Here is a 19,122-nt window from a genome sequence, read left to right on the forward strand (position 1 = left end):
GACTTCCGACTGCGCAAACTCACAATTCAATAAAAATGTAAACTTCCGACTTCCGTGTTTCGACAAAATTTCTTATAAACGCAATGTCAAAGCCAGGCAGACCGCCACCGCCAGTACCAAAACCTGGTAATGCTGTCGTCAAGAACTGCTTGTTTTTTTGTCATATGTTTTACTCATTTACTGATCAAGGGTTTTACTGACAGACCCAGTAGCAGTCTTTTTTTTAACTTCCCAGATAGCAGATATCACAGTTCTTTTCTCTATATAACTTCCTCCACATATTGGAGTGCACCAATACTGCATTTGGTGTAAAATAATATGAGGAAGGCAGTGGCCTTTAGTGCGAATGAAATCCGAAGCAAAAGTATCGGGTTCCCCTTTTCATTAGTTCATACCATTTATCATTTTTCCAAGTTTTCTTAGGAATTTTTCACCAGTGTATAGGAGAGTTCTTCGTGATGTTATCACTAACCTGTGATTTGGTTTTGGTTGGCAAAAAATCCATTTAGTGGCATGGGGTATCATCTTTAAATAATCATAACTTCTTTTATTTTTATAGATAATTGAAAAATTCTTTTGGTTCCCAACATTGCAAGTAAAATTCTTTTTATCCATGGAATTTTTACATAGGTTTACATATAAATATCACTACAAATTTGTTTTTTAAGTAAAAGAGTTATAAATTCACATACATAATATGAATTATTTTATCTAAATGAAACATTTTACAGAACCAAAATTGGATATAAGATAACAAAGTTATAAAGTTTTGAAAATTGGGATTCTGATCATGAATTTGTCAATTGTTTATTTAGTTGTTTATTTGCGAACCAATTTGACACATAGTGGTATGGAAATTAGTGAATATGACATCAATAATGACATTGGTGAACTCACCTATACATGTGAGTGGGAAATTCCAGATATTCGTAAAATTATTGGAAGAACTGTTCCAGGTTTGGTGTACATTGTAGGGTTTTATCTAGATCTCTATCAGAAGTATAATATCTTTAAAAGGTTTTGTCTAGGCTGCATTTTTTAGTATTTCTTAAGCTTTAATGTACCCAGATGTAGAGTTTTGCTTCAAGGAAATTTTCTTAAGTGTCAGTATGATGAATTTTTAGATGAATTTGTATACATTTAAGAGCAAGATTGCTCGTTTATAATCATCTCATTATTGATAGGCAGGAACAGTGAAATTCTAGAATGATAGATGCAGAATTAATATGTGCATGTTCTGATCAGAACTACTCTGCCATTTCCGCTATACTAAAAAATAACATTGGAGCAGAAAGTAGAATTTCTTTTTGAAAAAATTGCTGTAATTGTAGTCATTAGGGAATCAAAGTATTTCTATCCACCAGGTGGCACTGAAAAATAAATATCACTAGAAATAAAGAACAATAAATCTTTCAAGAATTTTGGCGCGAAGTGAGGAGCAAAGAAAAAAGTAATGGTAAAAATTTCAAGCAGTAAAACTATAATTTTAGAATCAGATCGGTCAAATTCTGGAGAGATTCTTCCGTCTAGTGTCTGCGAGGTTTTTCTTTTGTGTAACAAGAAAGGCTGAGGAGATCAGATTGGACATGTTCATTATTAAAAGTAAAACAGTTCTGAGGATAGATTTCGGTGCAACATTTGTATATATACAGTGACGAAAAGTAGAAAGATGAAATTCTGTTTATCACTCATATTACAATTTAAAGCAGTTGCAAACTGATACACAAGAAACATGCAGCAGTGTTATATGTCACTCTTTAGTATATTGTTAACTTAGGGCTATTATTATGTAAAGATAAAGATTTTCTCTCCATAAATGTGTTCCCTTAACTAGAGAGAAAAAGATTGCCTTTGAATTGTGGGATAGCACAGGACATTCACACTGACCTACATGTAATTTAGTCAATGATGTTTGGTTAATATCATATAAATTGAAGTTCCTGGGTTTAAAAAAAAACAGAAAGTATAGCCCCAAACAACCTCACTGACTTGTTTCTGGCAGAACAATAATTGATAGGAGTACAGCTAATCAGAATTTTTTTTGTAGGGTTCTAGGTCTTTGTGTAAGTTGACAATGGCAATATACTGCCTATTTCAGTATGTATCAGTGGTTTGTATTTCCATTTTCTAGCAACTTGTACATTGACCCAGGAGCCTACAAATAATTAGTCAGAGACCTGCATGCACTGTTTTACTACATTCAACAGCCACTGGCATTAGTTTCACATTTTGGATGGGTGTGTGGATTGATTGTGTATTTAATTGAAATAGGTCCTCCATTTTTTTTATGTATTTGTTTACCAAGCTTGTGATAAAGTCTTTGTGGTACATCCTTTGAACATGTACATACAGTTTAAGTGATATTAAATAAATAAAATATTTTCAGTGAGAAAAAACATTTCTGTGTATTTTAATTCATTGTATTGTAGAAGTTTTAAGAGATTCATTGTATATTTGCTGTGAAAAAATAGCATGATCAGATTTAGTTCCATCAATTGGTTTAAACATGGCTATTGTACCTCAAATTTTAACTTGTAGGTACATCACTATTATCAATTTATAAAATTTAAATCAGCTGTTCCTAAAATGAATGTAGTATTTTATCATGTGTACCTGTAGTGTATCCTGAAGCACCTTGCCAGATTTGTAACTTGCATGATACAAAGCAAAATTATGACATATAATGTAACTGATGAAGATCATTGTTTAACCATTTAGAATCTTTTGTTGTTTTAAGCACCAAATTTAAGCCATGTATGATGAGAGAAATTAAAATGGTTAAAATTTACATGGCCTATTTTAGACATTGATAGTAAGAAGTTTCAGTAAATTACATGTATGTTTGAAAAAATAACAAGATTTACATTTTTGTCTATGTTACATTTGTATCTATTACAAAAACATCTTCCTGTCAGAGACACTAGGGTTTTGCTCCCTCTTTCACTAGGCCCTGATTTATTTCATGTAGTTCATGTTTTATATTATTTTTGTAGGCCAAGTCAAGGTATTCCGTGCAATGTATCCTTACACCGCACAACAGGTAATGATTATCAGTCAGTCGTGAACTATTTACACAGCTACATACACTGTATGTATGAACCTATGCAGTCTAATTTTTAGCTTAACATGAAATGTTCATAATGATCAGTTGTGTACCCTTCCATTAACCAGAATTTTATTAATTTTCATACTACACTGGAGACTTGATTAAAATAATAATTTAAATTTCACTTTTTTTTTTCATTTTTTTCTCTGTACATATTTGAAATCTTATTTTAAGGAACCGTTACACATATCTTGGTATGTTTGCAAAAAATGAAAGCTAAAGGCATCTTTACTACTGAATGAAGGGAGTTCAATTTTGGGTTCACTCTTAATTGGACATATATCTATTTATGCCACCATGATAGAGTTGTACATTTGTAACTAAAGTTTAACAAGACAAAGAATGACCATCATCTATGGTAATCATTGAGTGCGATGTAGCAATCCAAAATTAGAAGGTTAGGAAATAAACATGATAACCTGTTTAATTCCTAACAGAAGTAGAAATTGGGTTCTTTCACTCTGTGTATCTGTTCAGTGTTTTGTTTTAGCTGATATTGACAGCATGTTTATGCTGTATCAACCAAAAGAAATAAAAATTATCCCCTTCTCATCTGTGGATTTTTGTCTGTGTTTTATTCTTATGATAAACATGGAATCCCTAATTTGATATCCTTAAGGAAAAAAGTTTTGAGCATGTTGGGCAGCTATGTAAAAATTGTGAAGTTTTTCTTCTCCTCAACATATGAAGATGTGATTTCAGTGACATGTTTTTTGGTGTACGACCAGGCCAGGTATTTACAAAGAAAACAGGGAACATATTGGTTTTATTTTTTTCTGGGTACAAAAACTACAAGAATATCAAGTGTTCCTTTTTTTCTTCTTTGTTGTGCTGTTTTGTTTCTAAACAATTATTCTGTTTTGGGAAATGTCCAAGGGAACAAATAATGTATTCAATTTGTGTATTGAGAAGTGTATGGGTGAATTTTAATCTTCTTGCACACAATTACAACACCATCAGGTTTTTATACCAAAGGAGGGGGCTGGGATTATTTTGAAGAAAAAAAATTTCTAAATTTGAGTAAGAGTAATCAAGGGAACCAATGCCATAGCGGTAATCAAAAGAATGTAATCTAAGGACAAAGACCAGAAAGGGAAAACAGACATACACAACAAAGAACATAAAGTAACTAAAATCATACATACAAAGTAACAAAAGTAAATGAGCAACTCGGACTCCACTAAAAACTGGGAGCATGGACCAGGTGCACCGGTAGGGTAAGCGTCCTCTGCTTTTCTAGAAACACCCGCCGAGTTGCTCATAAAAAGTCAAGTCCGGGGGAGACAAACGAGGGAAGGAAAACTATGACCCGTTTAATTAATCAGTTTTCATTGTGCTGATGGATACACCATAACGATCCACGAGTTCATGATCACGACCATAAAACTTCTGTAATGATGACTTCAATCTTGTAGCAACAAAACCCTGTTCCAGAAGCCTATTTGTTAGAGTTCTAGCGCGATACAAAAAGTCTGCGTAGTTTCGGCAAGCTCTGGCATAACGTATGAGTTGTGATATGAACACTCCATACACAGGAGCCAAAGGGATGTTGCCACAGATGAAAGGAAAGTTGACAATTCTGAATGAAAAGTCATCACGTTTGTCGTAAAGTTTGGTCAGCCATGAACAAAAAAAAAACTATTCAATATTTTCCCTATTACTTAATAATGTACATTTAGATGTTCAATCTTGTGCCAAAAAAAAATCTAAATGAAAATGAAATCCCCTTTGAAAAGAAAAATGGTCTGTGCCTAACAGGCTTTTTTCCAATGCTATTAAACTTTGATAGGAGCTGTAGCAAATACATAAAATGAATCTGTGGAAAATACCCCCAAAAAAATTCAATAGGTCTAGTGTTATGAAAAAAATAAACAAAAAGAAGTAAATATTATTTTGTTTCATCATATTTTCAGCATAAGAAAGTAGAAACAAATAGATCAATCCCCTAAAATCTGGCATAAGCATTGAAAAAGTTGTGGTAAACTATAAAGGCATCAGGCTGGCTGCTTAGTGTTGTTGTAACTTTCTTGTCAATATTCAAGACCTTAGACATTCTTTAGTTGGAATCTTTAAGTTAGATCCACCCTACTATTTGATGCCCTGATTTACTCCCATAAAATAGACTTATAGAATATATATCAGTTCAATACTAGCAGTTGATTAACATGTGTTTTACAGACAGATGAATTGTCATTTGATGAAGGTGATATGTTGTACATACTTGACATGCATAGTAGTAAGGATTGGTGGATGGCAAAGTGTGATAACAGGAAAGGCCTTATACCCAGTAATTATGGTAAGTGATTACCGTGGAAACAATGGAGAGGGTTAAGGTTCATTCACAATGTTTCCCAATCAATGTGCTCATTTGCTACTAACTTGATTTTATATTAAGCACATGTAATTTTTTTGCCATTAAAATGTGCATTGTAAATATTTGTAATTCAATGCTTGCAGTGTGTGGTGTTATACATGTGTAATAATAAATTTTACGGATTAATTGTGCATGCATGTATACTTTGATCATTTGCTTTTGTCATATTTTTGTTTGAGTACATTCTCCTTAATTCATTTTAATATAAGGCCATGTTAACTAAGATGGTAGATTCTCATCTAACCTTCTCAAAAAAAAATTGGGGTGGGTGGGAGGATTTTATTTTTTATTTTTTTACTAGATACTTACTAGCCTAATTTTGGCTATTTGAAGTATAGATATGTTCTAAATCCAAATCCACATCAGTTCCAGAGAAGAACATTTTTTAATCACCAAGAAATGAAAGATTTTGTATCTCAATACTAGATTTTGATGCCAAAAAAATCCTGATTTTCAAATTCCCACTCCAATTTTTTTTTGATTTTGTCATGAAGTTAAGAGCGGGAGAGGATAAGAATCTACTCATTGATTTTATATGGCCTAATGCAAATTTATGTACTAAGTTACAAAATTTAAAGAATTAGGTTAGAAATTAATTTTTCAACATTATCTTGGCTTGTGGTAAAATTTTAAAAAATCACATGGTAATGGTAAACTTGAAAATTATTGCCTCATTAAAAATAATTTTGGCATTGAAAAATGTTAGTTCTGATGAACTTTGAGAATCAGAGAAATACAACCAGACTCAGAAAATCTGCTCATAGATTACAAGTATAAAGTGGGAAATACCAGGGTATTCTGTCAACAAATCAGAACTTTTCTACATCCCAGGAAATAGATGACAAGAAACACTTTTTGTTTATATGCACCAACAATGATAACTTGAGAAAATCAATGTTGGATATAACAAATTCTACATGTGCTAATTTTATATACCTTGGCATCAATGATAAATTTAATTGGTTGCTTAATGATGTTAAATGATGAAATACTGATGTCCATGTCTGCTAGTGGAGTTTGATATACTGATGGAATACTGATGTCAATGCCTGCTAGTGATATACTAATTGAATACTGATGTCCATGTCTGCTAGTGGAGTTTGATATACTGATGGAATACTGATGTCAATGCCTGCTAGTGATATACTAATTGAATACTGATGTCCATGTCTGCTAGCGGAGTTTGATATACTGATGGAATACTGATGTCAATGCCTGCTAGTGGAGTTTGATATACTGATGGAATACTGATGTCCATGTCTGCTAGTGGAGTTTGATATACTGATGGAATACTGATGTCAATGCTTGCTAGTGGAGTTTGATATACTGATGGAATACTGATGTCAATGTCTGCTAGTGGAGTTTGATATACTGATGGAATACTGATGTCCATGTCTGCTAGTGGAGTTTGATATACTGATGGAATACTGATGTCAATGCCTGCTAGTGGAGTTTGATATACTGATGGAATACTGATGTCAGTGACTGCTAGTGGAGTTTGATATACTAATAAGTTGACTTTTCTGCACAAAGTACTAGGTAGACATTGCTGATATTGATATTACTCATTGTTTGTATTGATAATTATTGTACAATATGTATACACGTGCAAATAGAATCTATATTAAGCAGGGATCGTGCTGGGCTTTGCCTATGTTGCAATTTGAGATTTTTTATTTGATATGGCAACAAAAGTAGCCAGTTGGCAATTTTCTTGGCTCCTAAGTGTTGACAGGATATTCTCTCCAATTAAACAATTTGTATTGACACCTGGTCTGAGATAATTGACCACAACCAATTTACGACTGAAACAAATCAAAGGTAATTGGACCAGGTGACTGTGACTCACAATATCCTCCTGGAAGGTGTCAATCAGATGTAAATATATTATTGAGCCAATCAAAAGACTTGTCTCACCAAAAGTTTTTAAAAAAAAATTTATCACTTGAAAAAAAAATCAAGTTTGCTGAAAATTTATAAATAAAACATCAAATTTTATTTTGAGATGAGTTTAATCAGACCACAAAGGACAAAGGTCATAATGTTTTAAAATCAGGGACGATATCGGGGTTTGACACTAACTTCATTTGTTTGGTGGTCAAGAGGACAACTTTAGAGGATTAACAGGTAGTCCGCAGATGGTAATGACAGTTCCATTCTTAGATCTTGGATAAATAGTTTAAAATTTAGATAGCCCACTGGACTACCATCAACAATTATCAAGTAGTCCTCTCTAAAATTAGGGTGGCACAGGACTACTGGACTACTGTTAGTGTTGATCCCTGTATATGAGCATATTAATATAAAGTCCTTGTTTAGTATTTTGCATGTGAAAAATAACTAATGGTTTTAGATGATGACTAAGACTATGGCTAAATAAAAAATAATTGGGACTGCTTTTTTGGCTTAATTTCTGAAAATTGGTGAAGAAAATTGCCAACTGGTGATTTTTCTGGCGACTGAGTTTTGGAAGCAAGAGCACCCCCTGTATTAAGTTGAAAATTAATTTTCTATTATGCTACAGTACCAATGACATGTCTTAATACATCAACCCTTGCTACTCTTTGCAGTTGAGTCACCTTACACAAAATACTTTATATACTGTTAATTATTTTAACCCCTTTAATACTTTTTCAACCGTCAGATTTTCTTTCTTTTTCTTCAATAATACTGGGGTAAGTGCTAGACACTGTTCTGTTATAGTCATTACTAATAAACATGTAGCATAATAATTAAATTAAGAACCTGTATCTTATAGTTTGATACCATGCTATGATATATTTATCAATTATGGACTTTTAATGAAGTCAGTATGTTATATATGGACTTGTTCAGATTAAATTGAATGAGGACAAAGTCTGAGATCAAAATGATCTAACAGGTCCATATATAACGTATTGACTGAGTGAAAGTCCTTAATTTATATATTACATATGTAGATAATGTATTTTCTTTTTGTCTGCTTTGTCTGCGGTGCTTCGGCTATGATTAGCTAAGAGTAATTATGAAATGGAACGGTTGATATCCCTTTATAAATTTTGAAGTATAGTGTCAATATATTTAGAAATAGAAACATGGCTTCATGTACGTGGAGTATCCTCTGCATCATATAATCGTAATGACCAATGAAGACTGTTACACCATATTATATGTATGTTATTTTGTAAAATTACATGTATTATTCCTTATGTAACTACATGTATTGTTCCTTATGTAATCATAATTGTTTTGTTACTATGACCTTCTTCTTTACTGAATTGAAAAAAAAGGTAGGTTCTGTCTCCAGGGGGTTTCTTGTGGTCAGACAGTGGTAGGTTTGGTGTCCGGGGATTTTCTTGTGGTCAAACAGTGGTATTATCTGTCTTCAGGGGTTTTCTTGTGATCAAACAGTGGTAGGCTGTCCTTTCCCTCAAAATTCTTAACAATTAGTAGGTTCTGTATCTAGGAGTTTTTTTGTGGTCAGACTGTGGTATTTTTGGTATCCAGTGATTTTCTTGTGGTCAGACAGTGGTAGGTTTGGTATCAAGGGATTTTCTTGTGGTCAAACATTGGTAGGTTATTTACACCATGAGGACCCATTTGTTCATTGTGTCATAGTTTTCCTTTCCTCGTTCTTCTAACCTGAACTTGACTCTATATGAGCAACTTAGCAGGTCCTTCTAGAAAAGCAGAGGATGTTTTCCCTACCAGTGCACCTGATCCATGCTCCCAGTTTTTAATGGGAGTCAGAATTGCTCATTTACATTTTTTTTAGCTCACCTGGCCAAAGGCCATATGAGCTATTGTCATCACTTGGCGTCCTTCGTCCTCGTCGTTAACAATTATACAAAACTCTTCTCTGAAACTACTTGACTAATTAGAACCAAACCTAGTGTGAATGTTCCTTGGGGTATCCTGCATAGAACTGATGTGGAAATTTTTGATTCGTCAAAAAAACATGGCCACTGTTACTAAAAATAGAACATAGGGGTCAGACAGATATTTTTTTGCATATATCTCCAAAACCGTTAGGTTAAACTAAATTCTTTCAATAGCTGAAATGATCCTTGATGTTAGGACTACAATAGTCTTCAGGGATAAAAGTTGTCAGATGATTCCTTGTAAGAGTTATTGCCCTTGAAAGGTGAAAAATGACTTTTATTTTACAGTTTTCGGTCAATATCTTGAAAACTATGATAGATTAAAAGAAACTTTCAGTTGTTGATATAATTCTTATGATAAGTCCTACCAAAGACTTCTTGAGTAAAATTGTTGGACAACTTCTTGTTAAATTTATTGCCTTTGAAAGGCAAAATTCAACTAGGTGAGCGATTCAGGCTCCTGGGAGCCTCTTGTTGCTTTGTACATTTTATTTTGTTATTTTATGTTATTTATTGTGTGTGTCTTTTCTATGTCTGGTCTTTGTCCCTTGATTACATCCTTTTGATTCTTGCTAGAATCTTTGGTTCCCTTGATTACTCTTTCTGTATTCAGGGGTTTTCCTGTAGTCAAGCAGTAGGGAAACAAAGAGAAATTTTGTATGCTTTCTATTAATGACAGTGCTTTTATTGTAGTTATCTCCCTTTCATTTTGTTTGTCTAGTTGAGTCCAGTACAGAATCAATAGATTACCCATTACATGAGGCAGCTAAGAGGGGTAACATACCATTCCTTCAGGAATGCTTAAATAATAATGTAAGTATCACACATACAATGATCAGGTATTGATGTTTTGTTGTTGGGTTTTTAAATTATGAAATGAGAAAATAAAGTTCAAAATAATTTTGTCATCGAGAGTAGTTTCATTTAATTTTATGTCTCTTAAGAACAAAGAGCTTGGATATTATCCAATTCATCTTTTGTTCAATTATGAAATTTAAAATGTATATATGTATCCTCTCAATCTCTGATAAGTACTTTTATACATAAATCAACTTGCATTTGATCCCCTGTTGTACATGTATATTCTGGCTCCGTTGTTGTAGACTGTTACTTTGGTTACAGGTGTCAGTAAATGGTTTAGATAAAGCAGGCTCTACACCAATCCATTGGGCGGCACATGGAGGCCATGTAGACTGTATCAAGATGTTGTTATCTGCTCCCAACTGTCAGATCAACGTTCAGGTAGGGACACTATCAGGATGTTGTCATCAGATTCCAGCTGTCAGATCAACGTTCAGGTAGGGACACTGTATCAAGTTGATGTAATCTGTTCCCAGCTGTCAGATCAACGTTCTGGAAGGGATACTGTATCAAGATGTTGTTTTCTGCTCCCAACTGTCAGATCAACGTTCAGGTAGGGACACTGTATCAAGTTGTTGTTATCTGTTCCTACCTGTCAGGTCAACGTTCAGGTAGGGACACTGTATCAAAATGTTGTTATCCTTCCAACTGTCAGATCAATGTTCAGGTAGGGACACTCTATCAAGGTGTTGTCATCTGTTCCCAACTGTCTGGTCAACATTCAGGTAAGGACACTGTATCAAGATGTTGTTATCTGCTCCCAACTGTCAGATCAACATTCAGGTAGGGACACTGTATCAGGGTGTTGTCATCTGTTCCCAGCTGTCAGATCAATGTTCAGGTAGGGACACTGTATCAGGGTGTTGGCATCTGTTCCTAGCTTTCAGATCAACATTCAGGTAGGGACACTGTATCAGGATGTTGTCATCTGTTCCCAGCTGTCAGATCAACGTTCAAGTAGGGACACTGTATCAGGGTGTTGTCATCTGTTCCCAGCTGTCAGATCAAAATTCTGGAAGGGATACTGTATCAAGTTGTTGTTATCTGTTCCTACCTGTCAGATCAACGTTCAGGTAGGGACACTGTATCAAAATGTTGTTATCCTTCCAACTGTCAGATCAATGTTCAGGTAGAGACACTCTATCAAGGTGTTGTCATCTGTTCCCAACTGTCTGGTCAACATTCAAGTAGGGACACTGTCTAGGATCTTCCTTTTATGATGTTAACAATTATGTTGGAAGAACAAGTGAGAAACATCACTAAGCCACTGTAAACCAATCAGGTTTTATAGGAAATCACACACAAACACGCAACAACCAATTGCAACGGCTATTTTTTGTAATAGTTGTAATGATGTGAAGTCACAAAGATCTAGCCGTCTGAAGATAAAATAACCAAATCATAAAGAAATGAAATGTAAAGAACGAATGATTTGTGTAATTGTTTTGAACTATGCTAAAAAAAATTGCCTCTTGATTTTAAGTATTTTATGTGTGATATGCTATATAATAGTGAAACATTTAAATTTTAGAATAAAATGGGAGATACCCCACTTCATTCAGCAGCCTGGAGAGGACATTCTGATGTAGTGAAGATGTTGCTAGAAAATGGTAATATATTCTTTACATATATTATTAAGTTTAATGATGCCAAGCTTTGAAGTATGGTTAGGCATAACATTACATGTATTTGATTAAGCTCTACTCCAATACTGCTTTGCTTCAGCAAAAAGGACAGTTAATTTGCTCTTTGTCTGCCAGTCTGTCTTACATTTGTTTCCCTAACTTTTCTAACTAACCGTCACTTGATGTCTGTTGTCGTCATCAACAATTTCTTCAAACATCTTTTCGTCTAAAAATCTACTGAATGGATTTGGATGACACTTGATATGATTATTCCTTAGAGTATTCTGCACAAAATGAGTGTTTTGATTTTTGATCTGTTAAAAAACATGGCTGCCATTACTAAAAATGGAACATAGGGTTCAGACTGCAGATTTTTGCATATATCTCCAAAACCGTCAGGTTTAATCATATTCTGACAAGGGTAAAAGTGTTTAGCATGATGAGATCTATCTGTGGTCAAATATTGGTGAAAATCTGTTGACTCATGCTGGGGTTGTTGTCCTTTTTGGATGTTTTTTTGCTGTTATTTCTTTAAAAAATCTTCTCCTCAGAAACTACTGTAAAGAATTCAATGAAAGTTGATTTCTTTGTTTTTAAGGGTATTCATAAAAAAATGATTGTTTTGATTTTTGATCACTGAAAAGACATGGCTGCTGTTACTTAAAATAAAACATAGTGGTAAGAGAGCAGATTTTTGTATATATCTCCAAAACCTTTAATTTTAACCAAATTCAGACTTGGGGATTAAGTGTTCATTATGATTAGAACTATCTGTGGTCAAATTATCGTTTTAATCTGTTAAGCCATGTTATTGCCTTCTTTCAACTTTTTTTTGCTATTTTTAATGTTATATTTCTCAAAAATTTTATCCATTGACACTACTTGCCAATTAGAACCAAACCTGAATATTTGTAGGGGAATCTTGCTTAGAACTGATGTGGGGATTTTTTATTCATACATAGACATGGCCGCCACAACTTAATATAGAACATAGGGGTCAGACAGTAATTTTTTGCAAATATCTCCAAAACCGCTAGGTTAAGCCAAATTTTGATAGTAGTAAAAATGTTCAGCATGATGGGATCTATCTGTGATCAAATTTTCATTTTAATCTGTCAAGCCATTTAGGAGTTATGAACCTTTTTTGACGTTTTGTTGCTATTTTTAATGTTATTTCTTTAAAACATCTTCTCCTCTCACACTACTTGACCAATGGGAACCAAACTTGGTATGAATGTTTCTTGGGGAATCGTGCACAAAAGTTGTGTTTAGATTTTTGATCTGTCAAAAAACATGGCATCTGTTACTAAAAATAGAGCATAGGGGGTCAGACTGTAGATTTTTGATTATATATCTCCAAAACCATTCTGATTCAACTTCTGACATAGGGTAAAAGTGTTCAGCATGATGAGATCTATATGTGGTCAAATTTTCATTTTTATCTGTTAGGCCATGTAATGATAAGTCCTACCAGTCTTCTTGAGTCAAAATTATTAGACAGCCTCTTGTTAAATTTATTGCCATTGAAAGACAAAATTGAACCAGGTGAGCAATTTAGTCTCCTTGGAGCCTCATGTTTATCTGGGTCCTTCTACATGTATTTCTCTCACAAATTTACATGGTTATCTGACAAGGGGACGTGTGGGGTATGTGAGCACGCTCACTAAGGTTCTTTAATTACTTATTGTTTTCTATGACTTACGAAACATCATGTATAATACCAACAATCAAATCAGATCAGAATATTTTATTTTTTGTAATTATCATTTATTGTTTTCTAGGTGCTAAAGTAGATATTGTAAATAATGAAAAGAAACTTCCTTATGATTTGTGTAAAAATCCTGAAACAGCAGCTCAACTCAAACTCGCTGGTGAGTCCATTATCTTGATGTGACATAATGATAAGACTTGTGAGGGTTTCTTTAAATACAAATGACATTACCTGCCATAGTAGTTAACTTTTGAAAATTCTTAAGTGCAGGAACTTCCTTTCAATGATCTTTATTACAGGTTCAAAATGACATTAATTTGATTTGACAAGAAAAGAAGAAATGCATTACCATTTTAAGCTGAAAATTCAAATCAGGCAGAAGAAATCTCCAAATGGGTCTTAATCTCCTGCTTTGATGCATGCACATAAGTGGAGATTTTTCATTTTTATGAAATACAGGGATGCTCCCCCAAAAGCAAGAGATTTAATGACTATGTCCTCTACTATTAGTCATTACCCTAAGATTCTAAATGAGATTTGTAATTAATTTGATGATTCCTTCAAACTTTATTTAAAAAAAATGATGAAAAAGTTAGATACATGTGTAGCTAGTCGTAAAGTTTTGGGGTTTTTGATCCTTTAGGATAATAATACCTTATGTCACCAGTCCATCACTGGAACTTCCCGCATTTCTGAATACTACACAAAAATACAGTCGAAATGTAATTCCTTTTATATCATTCAACACCTCTTTTATAACCAGTAAATAATTCAGCCCAACAATATTCTATTATTTCTGCAAAGAAAACTAAGATCTAGTCTTCAGATCAGCTGAAGGTTTGAGGGACTCCTTTTTGGCCTTTTAAGACATTTAGTAATAACTTTACATTTAGAGACTTTATTTCTTGCAGTAATGTGTCAAGAAGTGTTAAATGGAACAGCATGTCCCTTTAACACACTTACCAGTCAAATTTTCATCCTATCAGTAATATTTCACCATTAATAAACAGAAAGTGACAAGCAGTGATTTTAACCAAGTAAAATTGGCGGGAAAATTCAAATTGATAAAATTGTCTAATTTTGGAAAATTTTGTTTTCACCAAGGAAATTATTTTCTTAAGCTTAAATTGGTTTTATTTGAGTATAATTACACTGTAGGATAATACTGTTAATATAGTTTTTTAATGTAAATACACATGAACTTTTTGACTGGTTTCAAAATTTGGGAAAAAGGTGAAATGGAACAATATTTGTAAATATGTGTGAGGCTGGATAAGTAGTATGGATTGACATTCAGTTTATACATAGCAAAATAAAAAAATAAAAAAAAATGATTTTGATAATATTTAAAATGCAAATGTACAATGTATGATCACAATTTTATTTAACATCATGGTATCTTTGAAATTATTTTCATGCTTCTATTTTCACTAGAATCAAAAACTTCCAGTGCTATCAGCACTTTGATTAAGTGATCACCATGGTAAATATTGCCTGTCATTTTTGTTTGCTTTCTTTTAAGTGATGTGGCTAAAAATAAAATGAATTTATTGTTTATTTCAGCTGCTCCCCGAGCCTTATCTCAAGACTATGGTGATGAAGAAGATTCAGACTGATTATCTATTTTATATCTATTATACTATGTTATACCTCTTAAAAAAAAAGAACCAAAAATTTAAAACCATGGCAAAGACTGCCAACTGTCTACAAGTTGATAGAGGAAACAGTACTAAACACTTGTTGCTTTCATAATTATTTTCTAAACTTTGCTTTGTAATTTCTTCCTATATTAGTGAGGACAAAGTCATTAAGTCAGAAAAACATCATTAAAAGTAATTGCCCTTTTGAAATGAAAAATGTTGCAGTCAGTCAGTATTAATCAAAAGGTGGAAAAACTCTCTGACCTAAATCTTTACTCTCAAACTAATTAAACATGTGATATTTTGGTTACCCAAACTTTTGTGTCTATGCACATTCCTGATTTTTTTTGTTCATTTCTTGTCAGACTGAAATCAGACTTTCATTGATTAAAAGGTAATAGACAAGACATATAGACAAACTTCATGGAGACTGGAAAATTACTTTTATGAGGACTATAATGGTAGATTACTGGAAACTTCCCAGATAGATAGCACATATTAAGACTTTGTCCTCTATAATAATTATTAGGTAAAATATTTCTTACTTCCTGCTATGTTTACTAAGTCAGCAATGAAGCCTATTCCACTTAGTCGACATCACATATAACAACAAAGTCATTATATTGGAGTATAAATAGCTCAGATCCTCAATATTCAAAGCCTAAAATAATATTATGACAAATATTTTAAATGGAAATCAGGTAAAAATAGATTTGTTACATTAATTATTGAGTTTGTTTATTGATATATTTTGATGGATAGAAATGTATACATTAAACTAGTCATGTTGTTAAGTGTTATAACGATGTTCTATCTCAGAAATGCAGTACAGTCTGAGATTAGAATTTTGTATGTCTGAACAGGTGGTGAATTCAGCTTAGAATTGCCTACCAGTATATTAAATGATCATGTAACATTGCAGAAACTTTACAGTTGTAAAGACTGATTGCGTTTAATCTGAGATGTTTTTTATTTTACAATTTGATTGATCTTTTAGTTGCTGATATTTTAAGGGGAAGTAATTATTACTGTTTTTCATTGTCCTATTATGATAGTAATATATAAGTGCTTTTTATAATACTATATAGTTTTTGCTATGATAATCTTATTATAAAGATGAGCTATACATTTGTATGTTGATGAAGAAATTTGTTACATATCTGAAGAATCTCTGTTATATCTTTGCATTACAACATAGCTATCTAGATTTATTAGTACTGACTAAATGTTTACCTGAAATAAATCATTTTTCTTTTGTCACTTTTTTTCAGTAGTAAAATGTTATTTTATTACTTCCTGCATGTCTTCATGGCTCAAATTTATAAATAAGAGTATGAAAACTGGACTTTGATTTTATGGAGTAGGAAGTAATAAACTAGTTTTTTATGTGTCTATTTGACAACTTATATTATATTTTGCATTTATTTGTCACGAAAAGTGACCTGATACCTCTACAATAGTGAATGATCACTTAGATAATATGTACATGTTAAAAAGAATTTAGGGAGTTGTTACCAAATCGGCAGCAACAAATTGAAACATGCAAGCACAAGTGACAGTCCTTTTAAAATCTATCCACTATCATTTGTTTTGTGTTTTTAAAAATTTCCCTTTATTTTTGTAGAAGAATTTCATTATGTTGCAAAATATATTGCTCAAGATGGTTATCTGCATATTTCTCTCATTGCCTCTGTATTATTTTTGTATAGAAGTAAACAAATAATTGATATTTTTTACTGAGAGTCACAAATGAAATGAAAATTAAAGATGCTGTTTTTATAAAAAAAAAAAAAAAAAAAAAAAAAAAAGGGATTCTTATGTTAAAGTTGATGCAATGTATTTATACAACTGTTCTAAAAATTAAGCATTCCAATGTTTATATGTATAGTTGACAATTTATACATAATTTAATGTAGTACATGCATTTGCATATTCATTTTTATAGAAATCATATATTCTCAGTTATTTTCATTTTGTAAGTTGACAATAGCCTTTTTAGCTCACCTGGCCTGGAAGACCATGTGAGCTTTTTTCATCATTTGGCGTCCTTTGTTGTCTGTTGTTAACTTTTCTTTAAAAATCTTCTCCTCTGAAACCACTAAACAGAATTTGATAAAATTTGGTGACAATTATTCTTGGCATGTCTATCCAAAAAAGTAAAAAAATGTGTCTGCTATGGTCCTTCACCAAAAAACATGGCCTCTGTTACTTAAAGTGATACATAGGAGTATAACTATATAGTTTTGTTTATATCTCCAAAAATATAACAGATAGAAGATTTCTAAGACATTTTAGGCTTTTGGCTCAAAGAGATCTATTTTTCATAATTTCAAGATAGTTGATTGACTAATTTTCGAGTTATTACCCTTTTTATTTTATCCTTTTTTGGCAGTTTTTGTCTATTATTTAGAAAGCAGATGGATTGTTAATGTAAGTTGATAAAATGTTCAGTCCTTCAACATCTATTATTGTTACAAATTTGATTAAAATCTGTTAAAACCTTCTTGTATTTCTGGCCATTGAAATGGTCATTTTTGACGTTTTTATCAGTTTTTGCCTATTATTTAGAAAATGAAAGCAGATTGATGTTTAATGTATCTATTTTCGTGCAAATTTCAGAAAAATCTGTTGACACTGCTTTTTTGCACATTTAGCATGTTATTCATTATGTGGAATGATGATTTATGTTTAAATGTTCAGTACCATGACAAATATCATCTGTACAAATTTGATCAAAATCTGTTGGATCTTATTTAGGTTTTTCAAAGTTTTCAACTTTTTAAAGCTATTAAACCTGGTGAGTGATTCAGGCTCCTGGGAGCCTCTTGGTAAAGCTATTATACTTGCAGAGCGATTCAGGCTCCTGGGAGCCTCTTGTTAAAGCTATTATACTTGCAGAGCGATTCAGGCTCATTTAAATTTTGGTTGATGTTTGGTAAACAACAAACAATAATGAATTCAAGCAGAGCAGTTGAAAGCCAAAAAAAAAACATGTATGTAGGTATATTGGAACAGATTTCTATATAGGTATATTAGAAATAATCGATCTTATATATTGGTTCAATATTCACTCTCTGTAATGATTGTTATCATACAGATGGAAGGATGATGAAATCAGCAGAAATATCATTTTTTTATCTTAAACATAATGTTGCGAGAAATATGTCCCCATGACCTCATGTTGATTCCTTTAGTGCTCGTAGACCAATTCCAGGGAAATTGGACGGACAGATGGCTTTAACAATTAAAATGAGCTGAGCAAATACACAATAAAGTGACTTTTATTCAATTGTTGAAGTTGATTTATAAAATGGACATTAAGATTATGATCGAATTTTATAGTAAACATTTCAAATCATTTACAGCAGGTATTTTAAGTATTAATTTCGATTTAAACTAAAAAGATTGATGATGTACGTAAACCATTGTTTGGTCAATTGTGTGAAGTCCATTACTTACAGAGTGTCCGATTATTATTACTACATCACCTGTATTTGACTCCATTGTGTGAAATCTAGTACTGACCGGGTGTCCGAATAACGCTATTACACCACCTATGTTTGGCTCCATTGTGTGAAATCCAGTACCGACAGAATGTCCGAGTTACATTACATCACCTTTTTTTTTGGCCGTTGTGTGCAATCTAGTACTGACAAGGTGTCCGAGTTACACTACTATACCACCTATATATGTTTGGCTCCAGTACTGAGAGGGTGTCGAGTGACATTACTGCATCACCTATGTGAAAGCCAGTGATTAGAATAGGTCACAAAACCGTACCGAAAGGCTGATGTTTCAGAGGTTTACAGATGTAAAGATTGAGAGTTGAACTGTCGCAGGGAAGGTTGCAAAAATAGATGAACGAGGTATAAAGCTTTCATAGTGAAGGTTAGCATTGATAGAGTTATGAGGTAGGCAGCTGTCATAGTGAAAGAGTAATCAAGG

General features: G+C 32.8%; 1 protein-coding gene across 1 annotated transcript; it reads left to right on the top strand.

Annotated features, from left to right (window-relative positions):
- Positions 1 to 19: 19 nt before the first annotated feature.
- On the top strand, positions 20 to 18,466 carry LOC148623136 (osteoclast-stimulating factor 1-like). The gene is made up of 8 exons (XM_088573684.1): positions 20 to 126; positions 2,994 to 3,040; positions 5,285 to 5,402; positions 10,062 to 10,153; positions 10,463 to 10,582; positions 11,733 to 11,811; positions 13,608 to 13,697; positions 15,101 to 18,466. The coding sequence occupies exons 1-8, from the start codon at positions 84 to 86 to the stop codon at positions 15,151 to 15,153; spliced, it is 642 nt and encodes a 213-aa protein (XP_088429810.1). The 5' UTR covers positions 20 to 83; the 3' UTR covers positions 15,154 to 18,466.
- Positions 18,467 to 19,122: the final 656 nt, after the last annotated feature.

Source organism: Perna viridis, chromosome 3 (assembly GCF_037379345.1).
Source record: "Perna viridis isolate PV_CMFRI_1.1 ecotype Kerala chromosome 3, ASM3737934v1, whole genome shotgun sequence".
Taxonomy (NCBI): domain Eukaryota; kingdom Metazoa; phylum Mollusca; class Bivalvia; order Mytilida; family Mytilidae; genus Perna; species Perna viridis.

Bases quoted from the DNA above. Each gene is read 5' to 3' on its own strand.
- LOC148623136 (XM_088573684.1), top strand. From the start codon at position 84: ATGTCAAAGCCAGGCAGACCGCCACCGCCAGTACCAAAACCTG. The intron at 3,041-5,284 runs GTAATGATTATC...TGTGTTTTACAG, and splicing joins ATCCTTACACCGCACAACAG to ACAGATGAATTGTCATTTGA. The intron at 13,698-15,100 runs GTGAGTCCATTA...TGTTTATTTCAG, and splicing joins AGCTCAACTCAAACTCGCTG to CTGCTCCCCGAGCCTTATCT.